Source organism: Salvelinus fontinalis, chromosome 19 (assembly GCF_029448725.1).
Source record: "Salvelinus fontinalis isolate EN_2023a chromosome 19, ASM2944872v1, whole genome shotgun sequence".
Taxonomy (NCBI): domain Eukaryota; kingdom Metazoa; phylum Chordata; class Actinopteri; order Salmoniformes; family Salmonidae; genus Salvelinus; species Salvelinus fontinalis.
In genome coordinates, this window is record NC_074683.1 from 18,883,608 (window position 1) to 18,907,569 (window position 23,962).

Here is a 23,962-nt window from a genome sequence, read left to right on the forward strand (position 1 = left end):
AATCGCAGGAGCCTCTTGTTGATTTAATGACAAATCTCTCATCGGTATCTGTTTCTGTAGAGGAGAAAGTCGATAGTTGAGTTCACAGTTGGTTAGGGGACTGACTGCTGTCCTGAAGGATAATTTGTGCTTTGACCTATTCTGCAGTAGGAATGCCAGGGTTAGATTATCACTGCAGATGTTATGTATGCCAAGTTTTTCTTTGTTATGGCTTGACTTCAGGAGGATTGCTGTGTTTGTGTAGAATGATTATAGGCGGCCAGTGATGAGGGTCAAGGCTGTTAACAGGCTATTGTGTGGTGGTTTTAGGAACACCACAGACTTCTAAAGACAAGCTGGGTAGGATGAGGGAGAGGCTGCTTTGCCTGGCCAGGTAAGAGATCAGGGTGTCTGTCTATCCCCAGGGTGTAGGCTCTCTCACTCCTTCACTCTCTCCATGCTCGCTCAGTTCCAATTCCACCAATAGCCTCTAGGTACATGTCTAAAAGGATTGGATAGGTAGTAGTGGGTCGGTACATGGTAAGCACTCCACCTTGTCCTCTGATAGTCTTGGGTGTATTTTTTGCCATAACTACACTCTTTCTACACTATCTGTTCTTTCAGCACCTTGGATGTAGGGAGTTAAGTAGGGGCTACAGGCTGAGATGGAATTGATATGGCAGCTGTGTTTCCAAAACCAATCCCTTCCTCAGCACTCTGTGGAACTCTTCACCATCAGTATTTTCCCACCTGTTGCTCCTCCTGTTGTTGGTGTCCTCACCTGTTTCTCTCTTGAACGATGGTAGCTCCTCCATGGAGTTGATCCCTGCATATCTACTGTACCACTTTTTGTCCTGTCATGTAGATACTTTCCACCCTACCCCGGCCAACAGCTCTGCACCCCCTCACAGCAACTTGCCCAAGCCTCCCCCACTTCTCCTTCACCCAAATCCAGATAGCTGATGTTCTGAAAGAGCGGCAAAATCTGGACCCCTACAAGTCAGCTGGGCTAGACACTCTGGACCCTCTCTAATATTATCCGCTTCAATTGTTGCAACCCCTATTACCAGCCTGTTCAACCTCTTTCGTATCGTCCGAGATACCTAAAGATTGGAAAGCTGCCGCGGTCATCCCCTCTTCAAAGGGGGAGACACTCTAGACCCAAATTGTTATAGACCAATATCTATCCTGCCTTTCTAAAGTCTTTGAAAGCCACGTTAACAGATCACCGACCATTTGAAATCCCACCGTACCTTCTCCGCTATGCAATCTGGATTCCGAGCTGGTCATGGGTGCACCTCAGCCACGCTCAAGGTCCTAAACAATATCATAACCGCCATCGATAAAAGACACTACTGTGCAGCCGCCTTCATCGACCTGGTCAAGGCTTTTGACTCTGTCAATCACCGCATTCTTATCGGCAGACTCAACAGCCTTGGTTTCTCAAATGACTGCCTCGCCTGGTTCACCAACTATTTCTCAGATCGAATTCAGTGTGTCAAATCGGAGGGCCTGTTGTCTGGACCTCTGGCAGTCTCTATGGGGGAGCCACAGGGTTCAATTCTCGGGCCGACTCTTTTATCTGTATATATCAATGATGTCGCTCTTGCTGCTGGCGATTCTCTGCTCCACCTATACGCAGACGCGATTCTGTATACTTCTGGCCCTTCTTTGGACACTGTGTTAACAAATCTCCAGACGAGCTTCAATGCCATACATCACTCCTTCTGTGGCCTCCAACTGCAAGTAAAACTAAATGCATGCTCTTCAACCGATCGCTGCCCGCACCCGCCCGCCCGTCTAGCATCACTACTATGGACGGTTCTGACTTAGAATATGTGGACAACTACAAATACCTAGGTGTCTGGTTAGACTGTAAACTCTCCTTCCAGACTCACATTAAGCATCTCCAATCCAAAATGAAATCTAGAATCGGCTTCCTATTTCGCAACAAAGCCTCCTTCACTTATGCTGCAAAACATACCCTCGTAAAACTGACTATCCTATCGATCCTCGACTTCGGCGATGTAATTTACAAAATAGCTTCCAATACTCTACTCAGCAAATTGGATGCAGTCTATCACAGTGCCATCCGTTTTGTCACCAAAGCCCCATATACTTCCCACCACTGCGACCTGTATGCTCTCGTTGGCTGGCCCTCGCTTCATATTCGTCGCCAAACCCACTGGCTCCAGGTCATCGAAGTCTTTGCTAGGTAACGCCCCGCCTTATCTCAGCTCACTGGTCACCATAGCAACACCCACCCGTAGCACCCGCAGGTATATTTCACTGGTCATCTCCAAAGCCAACTCCTCCAGCCGCCTTTCCTTCCAGTTCTCTGCTGCCAATGATGAACGAATTGCAAAAATCACTGAAGCTGGATACTTATATCTCCCTCACTAACTTTAAGCATCAGCTGTCAGAGCAGCTTACCGACCATTGCACCTGTACACAGCCCATCTAACTACCTCATCCCCATATGGTTATTCATTTTTTTGCTCCTTTGCACCTCAGTATCTCTACTTGCACATCTTCTTCTGCACATCTATCACTCCAGTGTTAATGCTAAATTGTAATTATTTTGCCACTATGGCCTATTTATTGCCTTACCTCCCTAATCTTACATTTGCACACACTGTATGTTTGTTTATCCCATGTGTAACTCAGTGTTTGTGTCGCACTGCTTTGCTTTATCCTGGCCAGGTCGTAGTTGTAAATAAGAACTTGTTCTCAACTGGCCTACCTGGTTAAATAAAGAATCCAATGCAATGCTTTTATTTCACAATGTTAGAAGAACTTCTCTCTCGCTCATATATTCTCTGTAGGTATGACAATGCTCTGAGTCACATCTCCAGTGAATTGGGTCTGAGGACAGAGGAGAGACATTTCTTTGAGATCCCCAACCCTCACTGCGTGCTGGACTTGGATGAGGACGACTTTGAATAACCAGCACTGGGAGAGCAACAAAACGGGGAGAAGAAGCGGCTACGGGATACAGGACATATAGCAGTGTGAGCAGTTGTACGCCAAACCAGAACCACAAACGTTCACGCGAAACAATGGTACAGATACGATCACACGGCTAACTCTGAGCCACAGACACTCGTCAAACTAGGGATGAAAACAAGCGCTACCACCGAACTACAGGACTAACATCACAAGGTTACTTAGTGGAAGCTGGCAACCATAGGAACAGAAAACGCCCACCAGACAGGCAATACAGGAAGAAGACACACTCTGTGGTGGGAAGTTGCATCTTGCTCTGCCAAACGATGCAGGTGTCGTTACCAGCTCTTACCTTTAACTAGAGGACACTTCAGTCCATGGCCTCAAAAAAAAAAACTCATGTTTAGCCTTTCTCTACTCAGGAACAAACGCATTGTTGCAACAGAGTGATAAGAGAAAGGTGCTGCCATCATCTTAGCAGTGGTGTTAAACATACATGAATTGGTTTAAACGCTGGTTCCTACTGGGTCCTGGCTCAACACTTCTTGGTTGTGACTACAAACATCAGTTTTGTTATGTGCTGGCTCGCGAGGCAATTCAGGAGGCCTTGGGTGGGTTGCAGCGGGAAAAATGTAGGTCATTAGGAGATCCGAGAGGCTTTTAGGTGGGTCGATCACATCATGAAACAGTTTGGTAACCATTAGACAAGAGCCACTGAGGCACACTTGAATTATTAAGTTAATATCCTATATAATAATATAGTTAAAAACATTGTTTTGTTACTCATTCTTAGCAATTGGCCAATTCAACATTCCAGAGATATGAACCATATTGAGTCGTTTCTGGTCCGATTGCAAAGTAAAAAGGTAAGGTCTACCTGCTGGGAGGGGCGGGGTAGTAGAGTGCTGGAGCGCAGTCCAAATGCCTGGCAAGGCACAGACCGTGTCTAACTGTACAATATTGAGTTCATCAGTATAATATATTCTTTCTCATATGCTTTTTCTTGGTGTGAGATGGGGTTATACATTTGAAATAAACTGTACATATTTATTTTGTGCTTGCTGTGTCGCAAAGTAGGTGCTCAGATGTTTTGAACAAATAATTTTTTTTATATATATCTCTGACAAAGTACTTTAGTACAGGAAGTAAAATGTATGTTTTGTTCAAATAAAGAATGAAAAAGATTGTGGCATTTCTTCACGGAAAGAAGCAAGAGCATTTTTTGCGAGTAATATTTATTCATGGTACTATTTCCAATGACACAAGTCAATTTCAAACAGGTCTGATCAGTTACTATGACCACACTGTTGTATAAAAATCTACCATTAGAACAACAAATGAACAGTGGTGTGTTTCAATAATAATCCGATAAAGATCTCACCTACATCATCTGAGCCATAACACAATCACCTACTAGCTAGGGCACATCTGCAGTTTAATCGTCTACAACACTGGTACAACAACCTGACTCATTGATAATCATTGTCTATATGACCCCCAACCCCATACACACACACACAATATGCTTATTTTATCATCAAAATTAAAACGTTGACATTCTCATATATGCTTTTAGTGTAAAAAACGAGCCCATTAGCTTTCCCTAAAAGCTGTTGATATAAACAATTGAGTCATTCTTTCAAGCTTGAGTACAATCTTTATCATTTAGTATCTTAGAGGGACTTTCCCAAGAGCGAAGCCCAATTATAACAGCACCAGCGGATACATTGGTTTCAATACAAATAAAGAGCTTATATCCACAATGCACCACAACAATGGAGGTATACCCAGTGTAATTAGTCTTAACCTACCATTGGTACAGCATCTTCTCTAAGGAAGACTGTCAAATTATGTCTACATGGGCTGGAAGCTGTAAAACGAAAAATACTTTGTCAAAAGAGCCAGTTCTACTTTGACAGTTGGTTTAAATGAGGTTACAGAAAAATACTCCAACCATGTCTCAATAGACTAAAGCGGCTTGCATGTCTCATCTCCTTTTTCCTACATCTGGATGGGGGAAAGCATACGCCATATTACTTTCACCCATCCTATTTTCTTCCTCTTTCAAATCAGTGCCATGAAGGAGAGGAAGCAAGACTGTCGTCCCTTTTGATAACTAAGACGTGTATACGGGTGTTCACCCCCTTCAGATGTTCAGCCCTCTATTCCATCCCTGTTCAGACACGACCCCTAGCCACCTGTGTAGATATCAATAGGCATTGGAGTTATAAGCAATATGGTACTACCACCACATCCTTTCTGATAGGCAAGGTGATGTTTGTCATATTGCTTAGACATATGCAGTCCTCCTTTGCCTCCCATCCATTTTTAGATCGACTCATCACATACGCTGCTGCTGCTGTTATGTTGCCTAGTCACTTTATTCCTAGTTATATGTACATAGTTACCTCGTACACCTACACATCGACTCGGTACCCCAAGTTATCATTACTCATTGGTGTACATATTATTACGTCACTATTTTCTTTCTCTCCGCATTGTTGGGAAGGGCCCCGTAAGTAAGCATTTCACTGTTAGTTTACAAAGCATGTGACAAATATTTTTTTCCTATTTGATCCACCTTCCAGTTCACAGGTCAACCTCCACGGTGTCCACATCCAGTTCCTCGTTAGCGTGGAACGGCTCCTCTGATATCACTATGGTCGGCGGGGGTTCCCTGACGATGGGACCAAGGTCAACCTCTGGCTTCCTGTCCTCTGGGCTGACCGGGTCAAAGACAAATATAATTAATAGAACGATTATACTCTATGGTAAGAAACAGGGAGCCCTGCTTGAATATTAAAAAAAAAAACATTTATGCATCCCTTCCTGGGGAAGCATTTACTGATCTGTAGGTGATTGAATGAGTATAGGCAGTGTTTCCATCTTCAAGGTAAAACAGAAAGAAATAAGTATTTGAAAGGAGTACAAACTTGGCCAGAGTTGGGATCAGTTCCATCTCCAATCCACTTAATTCAGGGTTAGAGTTGGGATAAGTGTTAGTCAGGGTTGGTATTAGTGTTAGGGTTTCTACCTTGTACTGCTGCTGGACTTATGGGGCCTCCTTACTTTGGTCTCAGAAGAGGTAAGAGCAGACGGCGACCGCATGTCTCCTATCAAAGACAATATACATTTCTCTTATCAGTCCGCTCAATCGAATATGTTCTGTGTGCATAGCGATCTTCCCGGCCTTTTCTGGCACTCAAAACGGAATATGCAAGAATAAATCCTATACAAAGCAATACAAAGTGCAATCACTCATGGAAGTCATGTCATGGTGGGCATCATGATCAGAAGGTCCCTGTCAGAGGATGTCAAAGTACCTACCGTCAGCAGTAGGGCTGTGTCTGACAGAGGGAGAGCGTGAGCGATTGGCTAGAGACGGTTGTTTTAGCGTATCAGAGCTGATGAAGGACACCGCATCTTCCCCCTCAGCCCCAGTAGCCAATAAGGAGGCTCGGTAGTAGATGAGTGGCAGCCAACACTCCTCTCTGTTACTGATGGTCTGTTCACTTACGTACCTCTGTAGGTAGGTGTAACTGGAGGGAGAGAGGGACAGGTTTAAGCTAGTCCACTGACATACAAACAGTCTTTAAATGTCCAATGCAGCCATTTTTATCTCAATAGATACCAGAAATTATTTTATATTAAGTACTTACTGTGATTGTTTTGAATTATTAATGGTCAAGAAGAAACACATAGCTTCTTAGCAAAGAACAATTTCTCAAGCAAAAGTTTTGCTAGGACTGTCTGGGAGTGGTCTGAGTGGGGAGGGGAAAACTGAAAACTAGCTGTCATTGGCAGAGCGGTTTGGAACTCTTTCATATTGGTCTATTAACTGCCTGAAATCTCCACCTATTTTGGTGGGATGGCGTTTTGGACTGCCTGGTGACATCACCAGATCTAAAAAAGGCATTATTATTTTCAGTTTCACAGTATTATTCCAGCCTCCGTGTGGAAATGTTTACAGTGCCAGTCAAATGTGGACACCTGCTCATGCAAGGGGTTTTCTTTATTTGTACTATTTTCTACATTGTAGAGTAATCGAAGACATCAAAACTATGAAATAACACATTTGGAATCATGTAGTAATCCAAAAAAAAGTTTCATCAAAATATATTTTAGATTCTTCAAAGTAGCCACCATTTGCCTTTGACAGCTTTGCACACTTTGCATTCTCTCAACCAGCTTCATGAGGAATGCTTCTCCAACGGTCTTGAAGGAGTTACCACATATGCTGAGCACTTGTTGGCTGCTTTCAATTCACTCTGCGGTCCAACTCATCCCAAACCATCTAAATTGGCTTGAGGTCGGGTGATTGTGGAGGCCAATGTCATCTGATGCAGCACGCCATCACTCTCCTTCTTGGTCAAATAGCCCTTACACAGTCTGGAGGTGTGTTGGGTCATTGTCCTGTTGAAAACCAGATGGGACGGCTTATCGCTGCAGAATGCTGTGTTAGCCATGCTGGTTAAGTGTGCCTTAAATTCTAAAATAAAGCACCATCACTCCTCCATGCTTCACGGTGGGAACCACACATGCGGAGATCATCTGTTCACATCAGACAGATTTCCACCCGTCTAATGTCCATTGCTCATGTTTCTTGGCCAAAGCAAGTCCTCTTATTGGTTTCCTTTAACGCCGCTTTACTTTGTAGCAATTCAACCATAAACCTGATTCACGCAGTCTCCTCTGAACAGTTGATGTGTCTGTTACTTGAACACTGAAGCATTTATTTGGGTTACAATTTCTGAGGTTGGGAACTCCAATGAACTTATCCTCTGCAGCAGAGGTAACTCTGGGTCTTCCTTTCATGTGGCGGTCCTCATGAGAACCAGTTTCATCATAGCGCTTGATGGTTTTTTGCAACTGCACTTGAAGAAACTTTTCAAAGTTCTTGACATTTTTCAGATTGACTGCCCTTTATGTCTTGAAATAAGGGTGGACTGTCGTTTCTCTTGGCTTATTTGAGCTGTTCTTGCCATAATATGGACTTGGTCTTTTACCAAATAGGGATATCTTCTGTATACCACCCCTACCTTGTCACAACAAAACTGATTGGCTCAAATGCATTAAGAAATTCCACAAATTAACTTTTAACAAGGCACACCTGTTAATTGAAATGCATTCCAGGTAACTACCTCATGAAGGTTGAGAGAATGTCAAAAGTGTACAAAGCTGTCATCAAGGCAAAGGGTGGCTACTTTGAAGAATCTCAAATATATTTTGATTTGTTTAACACTTTTGGTTATTTCATAGTTTAATTAATTAATCTATAATGTAGAAAATAGTGAAAATATAGAAAAACCCTGGAATGAGTAGGTGTGTCCAAACTTTTGACTGGTACTGTATAAAATCACTTTTTGACTGCATGTTATACAGAGAAGAGAACACACACGTACACAATCTTTTTGTCTGGTCTGAGGAGCTTGCTGGAGAACTCGCTGAGGATGGTGAGGTAGGAGAGGTACGGAGGAGAGGGCTTCTCTGCTCTCTGGACAAAGCCCTGAAAAACAAACTCTATACCGTCCCTTCACACACACAGACACACAGAGAGGAAAAGTGAATGAATGACATATGAGCGCAGGAAATGTGCTACAAATTGTATTATTAGTATAATTCTTATGAGTACAAGTAACATGAGTATTATTTCAAACAAATGCTCAATAGTACTGGTGTGGTGTGATGAGGCCTCGGAAACCATGATGAATAACATTAATGGGACATGAGTCTGCACGTATACAAGGTTATGAGGGTAGTGTTAACCTACCTATGGATCAGAGCGAGGGACTCTCTGGACTTTGTCTGGTCCCAGCCGAAGGTGAGAGAGAAGCGCCTGGCCAGCTCCTTGATGCTGCTGAATGTTTGGACACCTGAGCTACAGGTGACTCCACTGTCCTGCTCCTGCTTCAGACGCAGGAACAACTGAGGACAAAGTGACGGAGACATCACTGATCAACTTGGTCACAGTTTCGTTCAATTCATGTCAGCTGAATCTAACTCAAAGTGTACTTTACTCAATTTTGTTCAGTTCAGATAAGCTCAGTTTAAATCAAATCCAACTAAAATCTGATCAGCTCAATTCAATCTAACTCAGTTCTCTCCCTCATTTAGACCTGAATGATATTTGCCATCCATTTGTAAGTCGCTCTGGATAAGAGCGTCTGCTAAATGACTTAAATGTAAATGGTGTAAATGATTAGCCAGCCAACTAAAGGACAACACATACCCATAGACTGCAGAGCTGAGTGAGGCCAAAAGAGAGCAATGAGTGCATCCCCTACAAGTCACCCCTCCCTCTGTGGGATCTACCATTAAGCCTTACCCAGGCCTTTACAAGTAGTCTGTATTGGTGTCATTTTAAAAACTTCACCATGTGAAGAATACATTTTATGGATAATCAAAAAATATAAAACGTGAACATCTAAAACCTGGAGGCCTGGATATTGCCAAAATGTCACACATTTCCCAATTTAAATTCTTTTGGATACAGATTTAAAATGCATCCTTCTCCCAATTAATTTAATTTGAGGAAGATGCCAAAAATCTATTCTAACCTTTCTGGATTACAACCAAATTATGATAAGTGATAATACGTATTGGATCACTAAAAAATTTAACTTTTACATTACTGAGTAGTTTACCATTAAAATGGTCTGACGGTGAAGTGGACATACTCTGTATTCATATCGCAAAATGACCAAACTACAATACATTTTAATACAAGTTAGCAAAAATAAATAATCCCTTGCTACCAGGTAAAGATCACCCTGGTTAACTCTTTAGTCATATCCCAGTTGAACTATTTGCTTATTTGTACAAAAAAATATACATTTTATTTGGAACGGTAATCCAGACAACATTAAACGAGCCTATTTATATAATAAATGTGAATTCAGATGGCAGAAATGATTTAATATTAAAGCATTAGACCTCTCACTAAAGGCTTCAGTCATACAAAAGATATACTTAAATCTAAACTGGTTCTCTGGCAGATTAGTAAGAATGGCTGACCTAGTGTTCACGAATGGTCTTTTCCCCTTTCTTCAGATTACAATCTCACTTTCGGGTTATTTGAAAATGTAAATGTCAAAAATGTAGCTATTTTTTAAAACAAGCCATAGAAAGTTGGTTGCAATTTCAGTTTAATCCACCAGAAAATACAGAAAAAAACAAATATTATGGTTAAACTCAGATATATATTTTTAGCAATTAGCATATATATTTTTGGAAGAAAGAATATGCGGTATAATCTTTGTAAATGATAAATAGGACTGGTGGAGGGTGGCCACTTTTAAGAATCTCAAATATAAAACTTTTGATTTGTTTAACACTTTGTTTTGGTTACTACATGATTCCATATGTGTTATTTCATAGTTTTGATATCATCACTATTATTCTACAATGTAGAAAATGTGTGTCCAAACTTTGGCCTGGCACTGTATGTATGTATGCCTTTTTGGGGGGGGGGGGGATTGTTGGAATGTGCCATGGAGGGTAAAGGGAAGGGTGAAACATGATGTAAAAACAAATAATAAAAAATAAAAAAAGGTGAAGGGGTAGAGGGAGGACAACCCTGGCCAACCTGTTGCAGACAGAGCACCAGCGTGCGAGCACTCTCTATCTTATCCATCTGCCGCGTTCTGCTCAGAGTCTCCTTAATGATGTCACCAAAGTTATTATAATACTGCAGAGAGAGAGAGACAGAATATCAGTGGTGAGGAGACAGTCATATCAGAGCCTTTCATGTGGCGTCTGGCCTCAGCCCCCTCGCCCCCATCACTACAGATAGCTGTATCACTGCGTGTGTGCATAAGTGTGTGCTTTATGCTGCTTGTCCCGCTCGGGGAGAATGTTGATGACGTTACATTCCCTAAAATGCTGGAGTGCCACACAAAACATACAACTGAATATTCATACATGTGTGAAAATTCTGATACACTGTTCTGATGTACTGCTCCTACAGTCGTGAGGATGAGGGGTCATATCCAATATAACCCTAAATCTAGGTTTCCGGTGCGGTATAAATGTTCTACCTTGACATTTTGTTCTACCCAAGTAGAAAACATGCAGTGTCTTCAGAAAGTATTCACGCCCCTTGACTTTTTCCACATGGAGATTTTGTGTCACTGGTCTACACACAATACCCCATAATGTCAAAGTGGAATCATGTTTTATTTTTTAGAAATTAATTAAATAATGAAAACCTGAAATGTCTTGAGTCAATAAGTATTCAAGCCTAAATAAGTTCAGGAGTAAAAATGTGCTTATCAAGTCACATAATAAGTTGCATGGACTCACGCTGTGTGCAATAATAGTGTTTAAGATGATTTTTGAATGACTACCTCATCTCTGTACCCCACACATACAGATAATTGTAACGTCCCTCAATTTCAACCAGGGAGGTTTTCAAATGTTTTGCAAAGGGCACCTATTGGTAGATGAGTCAAAACAAAACAAAACAAAAAACGGAATATCCCTTTGAGCAATCAGTACACCCAGCCACCTTTCAACCTAAAGCACAAGGCTAGACTGGAGTTGATTAATAAGAAGAGTGATTGTTTCTGATTCGCTTGAAAATTGTTGTCTAGCAATGATCAACAACCAAGAATTTGGAAAATTATGGAAATATTGTACAACCCAGGTATACAAAGCTCACAGGTGATTTTATCATGTATTGACTCAGGGGTGTGAATACTTATGTAAATTAGCTATTTCAGTATTTAATTTTCAATACATTTGCAAAAATGTCTAAACATTTTCTACGTCATCATTATGGGGTATTGTGTGTAGATGGGTGAGAAAAAAATATGATATTTAATCCGTTTTGAATTCCGGTTGTAACAACAAAATGTGGAATAGGTCAAGGGATCTGAATACTTTCCGAATACACTGTATATATCCCTTTGTGATAGGAGCATTACCTTCATGTAATACTTGAAGAGATCAGCAGCCATACTCATCTCCAGCACCCCGTGTACTATGAGTTTACAGTAGCCTGCCAATAAGCTCCTACGTCTGTGGAGCTCCTCCAACCTCCCCTCACCAGACTCTACATCACTACCTGAGAGAGAGAGACATGCAGAATGAGTAAGGGGAAGAAAAGGATGAACGAGAGGAAAAGCAAAAAAAGAGAGAAAAGAAAGAAAGGGAGGGAATGAGAGACAGATGAGGGAAAGAGTGGTTCAGTTAGTTTCAGGACAATGGGTTTAACAGGTGGAAATAAGTGACAACACGCAACTATAGTTATGACACCATGTGGGTTCAATCTTTCACAGAGCCAATAAAACACTCTCAGAGGTAAACCAAAGTTAATGCTATTTTCTCACGGAAAAAACATTGCCCTTATTTCATAACTTAATGCCTTTGCCCCGAGACTGATCTCCAATCCAACATCTAATAGAAAACAGTGTCTATACTATAATGGCCACGAAGTAAATCAAATAACACAATAGATGTTTATTACATGTTCCAAACCAATAGTCCCATATTGCATTTGTTTGAACATATGAGAAATTCCTTCCTGTGCGCATATTGACTTATCTGGACTATCCGTGTGAGGACGCAATATGTTTCACATGAGAAAGGCTGTCGTCAAGTACCATTGATTATGAATGCCTCCTCTTGACCATCAATACTCAACACACAGTAAATGGCCCACACAAAATACATTCTCGGAGAATAAAGCAGTGCATGCATGCGGTTTCTATCGATCCAGTTACCTTTTTGTTTAAATATAGCCATTTTTTTTTTTATCCCACTGTGGAACCTGTAAAAATATATCCAAACGCTATACAAAGCATCCATAGACACGTCACCTAACAAATACTTATGATCTCTTGGACTAACAACACACTGTATAATGAGTCTGTGTAGCACTAGTATTAGTGGCTTTCCTACGGGATTTGAAGTCGACTGTTCAGGTCAGGTTTGAGGAGTAGAATATGAAGTGATTTATAGCCTAGGAGCACCTCCGTGTAGATCCATTAGCTACGACTGCGGCTGTGAATTTAATATCTGAATGTATTATCATGATTAACTTGTAACAGAAACAGGGAGTGAACTGTAAACCTGTGACATACTGTACATCTGTACCAATCCTACAGTCTGACAAAGAAAAACAGTGCCATCTGCTGGGGAACGGTACAAGTGTGTAAGAAACAAAGAGACAGAGGTGCTATTTTCTCTAGCCTCATCTAGTCTTATGGATATCATTTTGATCATTGCACTCTACCCTGACTTAATACATTCCTGCAAACTTTTGACAAACTCCTATTGATCTCCGGTCAAGTTTGGGGAGAAGGGGTGAGCAAGTCAGGTAGAGGTATGGTAAGAGGGGGGTGCATTAAGCTCGCTCCCCATCTCTAATAAAGAAACTACAGTAATCAGAAGTAGAGTTGTCAATGGTCTCACCCCTGCTGTGGCTGTCGTACTCTGCTCCAGTGAAGACGTGCTCCAGAATGAAGGCGAGCAGCGCCCTCTGAAGTTTCGGGTCGGGAGTGTAGAGCAGGGGGCCGTAAGACGAGGGATCCCACACTTGCAACTGGTAGTTGTGGGCCGTCAGGACATCACACAGAGACAGGAATGCCTGGGGGGGGGGGGGGGGGGGGGGAGTGGGAGAGGGACGGAGAAAAATCATTAAAAAAGGAGCGCGAGACCATCAGAGAGACAGGAGCAAGACAGCGTATTAGTTAGTTTCACAGTAAAGAGACAAGTAGCCAACATTCAGAGAACTAAATATATATATTTTAACTGACTTGTGGCATGGTTGTCAGAAGTGTTTCTGCTTTAGCTAACACTTTAGTAGTTGTCATGATGAATACTAGCTCACGCTAGTTGTTCCCTTCACTGAGAGATCAGATGAACCACCCAGTGTCAGTGAGGTTATCATACACAGAGAGATACTGTAGATACAAAGGCCTGAGCGGTTGAGGACACAAATCAATCACACGACCAGTGATGTAGAATCAATGGTATGTCCAATGGTGTAAGCAGCACATTGTCACACATGCTGGAGCCACCGAAAGGCAGAAACAACCGAGGAAATGATCATATAAATCATGTTTGTTCTTTAAAAAGGGCTAATAAAGCACATTTTGACTATAGTACATTTTTACTCATGGGAAGAGATTGCTGATAGTTTATTAGTTTCACTAATTATCAGAATGAGGTATGGGGGGTGGCGGTGTAACAAAATCACTAAGATGTATACAATAACAGAATCGCTAGGACAGTGGAATAACAAAGTTCATAGTTCACTAGTCAACACTGATGCGCAACATACAGCGCGGGTCCATTTAGACAAAATAACATGGCGGCTAGCAGTCCTGTGTTCAGACCCGTTTCATTGAGCCTGCCTTCTGTGCCAGATGGACAGGATTTACACTTTTGGGACTATTCCATTGAATCCAATGCGCCAGTGCAGCTAAAGTATTTAAAGGTTCAGACTCATAGTGCTGCGGTGTGTCCTACCTGCTCCTTCACACTCTGATCGTTGTGGGACAGACAACGTAGACACTTCTCACACAATGCTCTCATCTGACTCCTCTGGGCGACAGCCTTTTCCTGCACACACATACACACACGGTCAGTCATAGCATCCAGTACAACCGTACAGGAAACTAGCTAACTGTAAATAAAGCCGGACTAGCTAACTGTAGGAGGTAATATCAGGTGGTCACCCGTGAGGTCAGGGTCTCTCCGCTGGTGTTGAGGTTCCAGAGGACAGAGTAAGATACACACTGCAGAGCTTCCACTGTCAGCTGAGGGCGGAGAGAGAGGGAGGTGGTGAGGCATGGTGTTCTCAACTAGGCTGGTGTTTTACACTTCAACTGTACCTGTAAATGTCAAAAGGTTATGTGATGTCCCATATAGAAAGAGCTCAGGGGTTAGTAGGACGCGACTGGTGTGACGTTATTTGACAGAGGGTGATCATAGCTCAGGGCAGGGTATACTATCTACCTGTGTAGGTAATCCACCATGAATGATCTCCACTGAGAGAAGAGGAAAGACCTGCTCATACAGTCCCCAACGAGACAGGTCCTGGGCACTACAAGAGAGCAGAGCAGGTGTCACACGCGCAGACACGGAACGCAGCCATGATCACCTGCGTGCATACACAGGCACAAACGCACACATTATCTTACTTGTGGAAAGCAGTGAGTTTCTTCAGTGTGGATAGAATCTCTCCTGTCTTTTCCGCATCAGCAGTGAAGTTGCCATCCTGAGAAGAAAGAGAGAGAGAGAGGGAGGAGAGGAACATGGGAAACAGATACATAACTCAAATCGCCACTCTGTATTAAAGAAACTGCCTAAAGAAACGGCATATTTTTATGTATGTGTTACACGTGGCATCTCTGTGCCTACCTGCAGTGCGTCACCCAGCAGTGCTGCCAGTCTGTCTGCCCAGCATTGGACCACTGCGTCTCTGCCAGGTCGTGCCAGGGGGTGCCAGGCTGTTTCCTCTCCACACAGGCTGAGGTATGAGCGAGCAGCCGCCTCCAGCACCGCAGGGTGAGTGTGGAGCTCCAAAACAGCTCCCATCTCAGCCAGCAGGCCCGACAACGCCTGGAAGGAAGGGGGACGGAGAAATACTCTTTAAAACAGGGTTGTGCTGACATTTTGGGTGTATATGTAAAACAACATTGGTGATCTCAAACAAAATGGTTGGGTCAATAGACCTTCATGGAGGTTGAACTTTAACCCCTGATCAAGGTCTATGGACTAAATATGTTTTGGACCATTGAAAGTACTGTGAATCATACAAGAATGCTGGAGATCTTTTCCTTCTCAAATCTGATTTAATAGTCTCACCAGCAGAAGGTGCTAACAGCAGTCTGCGAAACAACAGGATTGCAAAGTAATTGCTGAGAAGTACATAGCTCACATGTCCCATACACTAATACAATAATAAATTATTACTAGTCTTGTCATGTATTTCTCACTCATTCATCTCTATGGTATTTGTTTAACATTATCTTGTTAGTCATTTACCAAACACTTTTTTCCCCAGACCTACTTACAATAAGTGCATTCAACTAAAGTAGTTAAGACGATCGCATATCACCATCACTGGAATTTTGCATTTGTTTGACAACAACTTCTACAAGAACAATGTAAAAGTGCTGGCTGGCTATAAAGCACATTTTCTAGTAAGCTGACCTGTGGGAATTCTGCATGAGGCGAGTCTGGGTGTAAGTACTGAGGTATCTTCAAAAGAGATGCCACAGTTTCTGGGCTCCCTGAATACTAGGAATACAATTAGCACAATCATCATATAACAACCGTCATCATTATCATTGTTTTGATTAGTCTGCACACCAGTTTGTTCATTGTAGCAAAAGCCATGTTAGTTGTGAGATTGTTAAAACGGAATATAACCGGTCACCTGCTGGATTGTAATGCCCTCTAGTGGCAGTTGCCTTAACAGATATTAACTAGCAGGAGGATAAAACGTGTAATATCAATACAATCATTATTATCATTCTCTTAACCATCATCAGTAGCAGCATTATCATCAATATCATCGTCATCCTTTCTGTCATCACCAGCCCTCCTGCACTGGTGTAATATGTTCCCACGAAAGAGTGTGTTTTACTTAACTAATTAATGTGTGCGCATGTATATTTTCTTACCTTAATCAGCAACTGTGGCAGTACCTTGAGGAAGTGTTCAGTGAGTCTGCCACAGTCATCTACCGGAGACTTTTTTTCTCTGGCACCTACCACCTATCAAAAACAGTGTTACATTTACAAGATTTGAAAAAAAAAAAAATATTAAATATATATATATGTATTACTATTATTAACCCATCCACCACCCATACACAAACTATTATTATTACTAATACTGCATACACTACTGTTCAAACGTTTGGGGTCACTTAGAAATGTCCTGGTTTTTGAAAGAAAAGCAACATTTTCGTCCATTAAAATAACATCAAATTGATAAGAAATACAGTGTAGACATTGTTAATGTTGTAAATGACTAGTGCAGCTGGAAACAGCAGATTTTTAATGGAATATCTACATAGGCGTACAGAGAGGCCCATTATCAGCAACCATCACTCCTGTGTTCCAATGGCATGCTGTGTTAGCTAATCCAATTTTATCATTTAAAAAAAGGCTAATTGATCATTAGAAAACCCTTTTGCAATTATGTTAGCACAGCTGAAAACAATAAAACTGGCCTTCTTTAGACGAGTTGAGTATCTCGACAGTCTATTCTTGATCTGAGAAAAGAAGGCGAGAAATTGCCAAGAAACTGAAGATCTGGTACAACGCTGTGTACTACTCCCTTCACAGAACAGAGCAAACAGGCTCTAACCAGAATAGAAAGAGGAGTGGGAGGCCCTGATGCACAACTTAGCAAGAGGACAAGTACATTCGAGTGTCTAGTTTGAGAAACAGACGCCTCACAAGTCCTCAACTGGCAGCTTCATTAAATTGTACCCGCAACACACCAGTCTCAACGTCAACAGTGAAAAGGCGACTCCGGGATGCTGGCCTTCTAGGCAGAGTTCCTCTGTCCAGTGTCTGTGTTCTTTTTTCCCCATCTTAATCTTCTATTTTTATTGGCCAATCTGAGATACGGCTTTTACTTTGCAACTCTGCCTAGAAGGCCAGCATCCCGGAAGGCCAGCATCCCTTCACTGTCGATGTTGACTGTTGTTTTGCAGTCCCACATACCAGTCAAAAGTTTGGACACACCTACTCATTCCAGGGTTTTTCTTTATTTTTTACATTGTAGAATAATAGTAAAGATATCAAAACTAGAAATAACACACATGGAATCATGTAGTAACCAACAAAAAAAAAGTGATAAACAAATCCAAATACATTTTAGACTTCAGATTCTTCAAAGTAGCCACCCTTTTCCTTGATAACAGCTTTACACACTCTTGGCATTCTCTCAACCATGAGGTTGTTGAGAGGTTGCATCTGGAATGCATTTCAACTAATAGGTGTACCTTTGTTAAAAAACGTATTACGGCTGAGATCCCGTTAACGGGATCGACTTGACAACAGCCAGTGAAAGTGCAGGGCGCCAAATTCAAACAGAAATCTCATCATTAAAATTCCTAAAACATACAAGTATTTTACACCATTTTAAAGATACACTTGTTTTTAATCTCTCCACAGTGTCCGATTTCAAAAAGGCTTTACCACGAAAGCACACCATCTGATTCTGTTAGGTCATTACCTAGTCACAGAAAAACACAGCCATTTTTCCAGCCAAAGAGAAGAGTCACAAAAAGCAGAAATAGAGATACATTTAATCACTAACCTTTGATGATATTCATCAGATGACACTCATAGGACTTCATGTTACAAAACATACATGTATTGTGTTCGATAAAGTTCATATTTCTATCCAAAAATCTGAGTTTACATTGGCGCGTTATGTTCAGTAATGTTTTGCCTCCAAAACATCCGGTGATTTTGCAGAGAGCCAAATCAATTTACAGAAACACTCATAATAAACATTGATAAAAGATACAAGTGTTTTACATGGAACTTTAGATATTCTTCTCCTTAATGCAACCGCTGTGTCAGATTTTTTTTTTAACTTTACGGAAAAAGCACACCATGCAATAATCTGAGTACGGCGCTCAGACACAAAAACAAGCCATACAGGTACCCGCCATGTTGTGGAGTCAACAGAAGTCAGAAATAGCATTATAAATATTCACTTACCTTTGATGATCTTCATCAGAATGTACTCCCAGGAATCCCAGTTCCACAATAAATGTTTGTTTTGTTCGATAAAGTCCATAATTTATGTCCAAATACCTCCTTTTTGTTTGCGCGTTTAGTTCAAAAATCCAAATTCATGACGCGCAGGCCAGACGAAAAGTCAAAAAATTCCATTACAGTTCGTAGAAACATGTTAAATGATGTATAGAATCAATCTTTATGATGTTTTTAACATAAATCTTCAATAATGTTTCAACCGGAGATTTCCTTTGTCTGTAGAAATGCAATGGAACGCAGCTAACTCTCACACGGGCGCGCCTGAGTGAGCTCGTGGCCTTCTGGCAGACCACTTAATCAGCTCTTATTCCCTCATCCTCACAGTAGAAGCCCGAAACAAGGTTCTAAAGGCTGTTGACATCTAGTGGAAGCCTTAGGAAGTGCAATATGACCCCATAGACACTGTATATTAGATAGGCAAACCTACAAACCTCAGATTTCCCACTTCCTGGTTGGATTTTCTCAGGTTTTTGCCTGCCATATGGGTTCTGTTATACTCACAGACATCATTCAAACAGTTTTAGAAACGTCAGAGTGTTTTCTATCCAAATCTACTTTATGTAAATGTGTTAATAATAATAAAACATTTTATAGTATTAGGAAATAAATCCTTACAGTTAATATCATTCAGTGGAAATTGAATAAAACTTTAGCTTGAAATATGTTGCTTCCTCTTTCAAAATCTAATTTGGTGAATCATGGATGACTCCATAATTTGTAACGCATTTCTGTAAATTCGTTTTGGTAGCATATATATATTGAAGATTCAAGAAAAATATTTTTCACCATTTTCCATCCAATTCACTTCATTTTTGTAATAGATTACACTTTATCGTTCTTGAGTAAGTACCTCCAATTCTTTTTGGTATTCCACTATCCTATTTTGTGCCTCTATAGTACAGTTTCCATTACCATCTAACTGCACTGTTATTTCCTTTATTAGTCTAATCTCTGTTGACCTAAACTGCTTTTATTTGAATGAGTATTGTATTGAATGACCTCTAAAAGTACATTTAAAAATGTCCCATACAATAAGGGGATCTGTTGTACAGAAAAAAGTAAATTCTGAATTATTTTGTCTTAGTTAAGAACAAATTATCATCCAAAAGGCTTTGATTCAAGTTCCAATATTCCAGTCCACGTGGTAATTCTGTAAGAGTTATATGGAGGCCAATTAGATGGTGGTCCGATCACATTCGGTCTTCTATTAATACTTTTTTTTTTGATGCCAGCAAGAATGAGACCAGGAAGTAATCAAGATGGCTAATGTCAAGCCACAACTCAGGACGCAAACCCTTGGCGGCGGCCAGAGGGAATGATGGGCAGTCCCATGACAACATAATTCAATACTGCCACCCTTCACTAACACATTCAAATCCCTGTAGGTCTATTGCATATCTATGAGTGTGCTTTTTAAGATAACTAACCAAAAATGGAAAACATTCAGAAAAAAACAAATCAATAATAGATCACATTAATACAAATAATAACAGCCCAATATATAAAAACACGCTCATATTTAGAAAGTCCTAGCAAGGCTATAAGCATGTCGGCCCAGCCTGGTCAGTTCATTGGATCCAATTGTTTGACTTTTTTGGTAAAAAAAATGAATAAAAATCAACCTGAAGTCAGAAGTGTACATTCACTTATGTTGGAGTCATTAAAACTAGTTTTTCAACCACTCCACAAATTTCTTGTTCACAAACTAGAGTTTTGGCAAGACGGTTAGGACATCTACTTTGTGCATGACACAAGTAATTTATCACAGACAGATTATTTCACTGTATCACAATTCCAGTGGGTCAGAAGTTTATATACACTACGTTGACTGTGCCTTTAAACAACAATTCCAGAAAATGATGTCATGGCTTTAGAAGCTTCTGATGGGCTAATTGACATAATTTGAGTCAATTGGAGGTGTACCTGTGGATGTATTTCAAGGCCTACCTTCAAACTCAGTTCCTCTTTGCTTGACATCATGGGAAAATCAAAATAAATCAGCCAAGACCTCAGAAAAACTATTGTAGACCTCCACAAGTCTGGTTCATCCTTGGGAGCAATTTCCAAACGCCTGAACGTACCACGTTCATCTGTACAAACAATAGTACGCAAGCATAAACACTATGGGACCACGAAGCCGTCATACCGCTCAGGAAGGAGACGCATTCTGTCTCCTAGAGATGAACATACTTTAATGCCAAAAAGTGCAAATCAATCGCAGAACAGCAGCAAAGGACCTTGTGAAAGGACTGGAGGAAACAGGTACAAAAGTATCTATATCCACAGTCAAACGAGTCCTATATCGACATAACCTGAAAGGCCACTCAGCAAGGAAGAAGCCACTGCTCCAAAACCGCCATTAAAAAACCAGACTACGATTTGCAACTGCACATCGGGACAAAGACCATACTTTTTGGAGAAATGTCCTCTGGTCTGATGAAACAAAAATAGAACTGTTTGTCCAAAATGACCATCGTTATGTTTGGAAGCCAAAGAACACCATCCCAACCGTGAAGCACGGGGGTGGCAGCATCATGTTGTGGGGGTACTTTGCTGTAGGAGGGACTGGTGCACTTCACAAAATAGATGGCATCGTGAGAAAGGAAAATTATGTGGATATATTGAAGCAACATCTCAAGACACCAGTCAGGAGGTTAAAGCTTGGTCGCAAACGGGTCTTCCAAATGGACAATGACCCCAAGCATACTTCCAAAGTTGTGGCAAAATGGCTTAAGGACAACAAAGTCAAGGTATTTGAGTGGCCATCACAAAACCTTGACCTCAATCCTGGGCAGAACTGAAAAAGCGTTTGTGAGCAAGGAGGCCTACAAACCTGACTCAGTTACACCAGCTCTGTCAGGAGGAATGGGCAAGAATTCACCCAACCTATTGTGGGAAGCTTGTGGAAGGCTACCCGAAATGTTTGACCCAAGTTAAACAATTTAAAGGTAATGCTACCAAATACACTCAATTAGTATGTAAACTTCTGACCCACTGGGACTGTGATGATTTAAAAAAATATATATAAATCCTTCTCTCTACTATTATTCTGACATTTCACATTCTTAAAATAAAGTGGGGATCCTAACTGACCTAAGACAGGGAATTTTTACTAGGATTAAATGTCAGGAATTGTGAAAAACTGAGTTTAAATGTATTTGGCTTAGGTGTATGTAAACTTCAACCGTATATATATATATCTATCCAGACCAGTTCTTTATGTCTTTTACATGCAAGACATATTTCACATAGTCCTCATTATATCCTGTTTTATTCTGACAGAAAAGGAAGGAAAAAGTAACACAGATGCTAATGACTGCCAGTAAAAATGTGTTTTAGGTATTCCTTTATGGGAATGGCACGATAGCCATGGCACGATAGCCAAGAATACATGTACCACTAAAAATCCAAAGCGAGTAAACCTGTAAAACCAACCCTCTCTCCAACCACACACACCTTTTGTTTTAACCCCAGGGTCGTTGCTCTATCACTTTGGCTGTTTTACACCTAGACCTAAATCATTAGGATCATTAGAATATAAAAAGGTAGTGTAAATAGCTTATATAGAAATATATAATATACCTCTCGCTTAGAGAAGTGCTTCCATAAGACAGTTACTGTGTTGGCTCTACCGTTAACTTTAATCCGTTTATCCCAGTGTTAACCAGCCCGCCACACACTAAAGACAACAACGCTGTTGACAATACCTAATCCATTTGCCGGTGTGTATCCGAACAATAGCATGTCCTTTACATTTTAATATTGAGATACATTTGTTAAATGTAAAAGGATAATGACACCAATTATTTTAGGATTGTATTGGCCTACTCCAATAGACAACCTAGGCAGGTTTTTAATTATATAATCCTTTTTCCTAGATTTTAAATATATTTGCCATTGCAATCAGTACAATATAAAATCATGTAAGCCTTGAATTTTAAGTGATACTCATTCTTGAATATCATTCCAAAAAGGATTTGTAAGAAAGCAATAAAACAGGAGTTGTGTTACATAAATGTATTTCTGTTCAACGAAAAATGCCAAAATATATATAAACTCAGCAAAAAAAGAAACGTCCCATTTTCCAGGACCCTGTCTTTCAAATATAATTTGTAAAAATCCAAATAACTCCACAAATCTTCATTGTAAACGGTTTAAACACTGTTTCCCATGCTTGTTCAATGAACCATAAACAATTAATGTACATGCACCTGTGGAACGGTCGTTAAGACACTTACAGCTTACAGATCGTAGGCAATTAAGGTCACAGTTATGAAAACTTAGGACACTAAAGAGGCCTTTCTACCAACTCTGAAAAACACCAAAATAAAGATGCCAAGGGTCCCTGCTCATCTGCTTAAACGTGTCTTAGGCATGCTCCAAGGAGGCATGAGGACTGCAGATGTGGCCAGGGCAATACATTGCAATGTCTGTACTGTGAGATGTCTAAGACAGGGAGACAGGACGCACAGCTGATCGTCCTCGCAGTGGCAGACCACATGTAACACCTGCACAGGATCGTTACATCCGAACATCACACCTGCTGGGCAGGTAAAGGATGGCAACAACAACTGCCCGACTTACACCAGGAACGCACAATCCCTCCATCAGTGCTCAGACTGTACGCAATATGCTGAGAGAGGCTGGACTGAGGGCTTGTATGCCTGTTGTAAGGCAGGTCCTCACCAGGCATCACCGGCAACAACGTTGCCTATCGGCGCAAACCCACCGTCGCTGGACCAGACAGGACTGGCAAAAAATGTTTTCACTGACGAGTCGCGGATTTGTCTCACCAGAGGTGATGGTTGGATTTGTGTTTATCGTCGAAGGAATGAGCGTTACACCGAGGCCTGTACTCTGGAGCGGGATCGATTTGGAGGTGGAGGGTCCGTCATGGTCTGGGGCAGTGTGTCACAGCATCATCGGACTGAGCTCGTTGTCATTGCAGGCAATCTCAATGCTGTGCGTTACAGGGAAGACATCCTCCCCCCTCACGTGGTAACTTTCCTGCAGGCTCATCCTGACATGGCCCTCCAGCATGACAATGCCACCAGTCATACAGCTCGTTCTGTGCACATTTTCCTGCAAGACAGGAATGTCAATGTTCTGCCATTGCCAGCAAAGAGCCCGGATCTCAATCACATTGAGCACGTCTAGGACCTGTTGGATCAGAGGGTGAGGGCTAGCGCCATTCCCCCCCAGAAATGTCCGGGAACTTGCAGGTGCCTTGGTGGAAGAGTGGGGTAACATCTCACAGCAAGAACTGGCAAATCTGGTGCAGTCCA

General features: G+C 41.3%; 2 protein-coding genes across 6 annotated transcripts in view; one reads left to right on the forward strand and one right to left on the reverse strand.

The window, feature by feature from the left end:
- Nucleotides 1-4,109, forward strand: part of ppp2r3b (protein phosphatase 2, regulatory subunit B'', beta) — a 55,421-nt gene extending 51,312 nt beyond the window's left edge. For 3 of the 4 annotated variants that reach the window (XM_055870970.1, XM_055870972.1, XM_055870974.1), the window contains one exon: nucleotides 2,805-4,109. In XM_055870970.1, coding sequence (XP_055726945.1) covers nucleotides 2,805-2,925 — 121 coding nt within the window. In that variant the 3' untranslated portion in view covers nucleotides 2,926-4,109. Of the gene's footprint in view, nucleotides 1-309; nucleotides 374-2,804 lie in introns of all 4 variants that reach the window. The other variant, XM_055870973.1, reaches the window with a different exon arrangement.
- Nucleotides 4,110-4,154: 45 nt separating this feature from the next.
- Nucleotides 4,155-23,962, reverse strand: part of si:ch211-269e2.1 (cohesin subunit SA-2) — a 41,434-nt gene continuing 21,626 nt past the window's right edge. For both annotated transcript variants that reach the window (XM_055870969.1, XM_055870968.1), the window contains exons 18-32: nucleotides 16,560-16,652; nucleotides 16,087-16,173; nucleotides 15,292-15,492; nucleotides 15,072-15,148; nucleotides 14,887-14,974; nucleotides 14,607-14,687; nucleotides 14,398-14,490; nucleotides 13,339-13,513; nucleotides 11,850-11,989; nucleotides 10,511-10,612; nucleotides 8,696-8,850; nucleotides 8,328-8,456; nucleotides 6,253-6,464; nucleotides 5,960-6,038; nucleotides 4,155-5,647 (exon numbers count right to left, since the gene is read on the reverse strand). In XM_055870969.1, coding sequence (XP_055726944.1) covers nucleotides 5,515-5,647; nucleotides 5,960-6,038; nucleotides 6,253-6,464; nucleotides 8,328-8,456; nucleotides 8,696-8,850; nucleotides 10,511-10,612; nucleotides 11,850-11,989; nucleotides 13,339-13,513; nucleotides 14,398-14,490; nucleotides 14,607-14,687; nucleotides 14,887-14,974; nucleotides 15,072-15,148; nucleotides 15,292-15,492; nucleotides 16,087-16,173; nucleotides 16,560-16,652 — 1,845 coding nt within the window. In that variant the 3' untranslated portion in view covers nucleotides 4,155-5,514. The remainder of the gene's footprint in view (nucleotides 5,648-5,959; nucleotides 6,039-6,252; nucleotides 6,465-8,327; nucleotides 8,457-8,695; nucleotides 8,851-10,510; nucleotides 10,613-11,849; nucleotides 11,990-13,338; nucleotides 13,514-14,397; nucleotides 14,491-14,606; nucleotides 14,688-14,886; nucleotides 14,975-15,071; nucleotides 15,149-15,291; nucleotides 15,493-16,086; nucleotides 16,174-16,559; nucleotides 16,653-23,962) is intronic.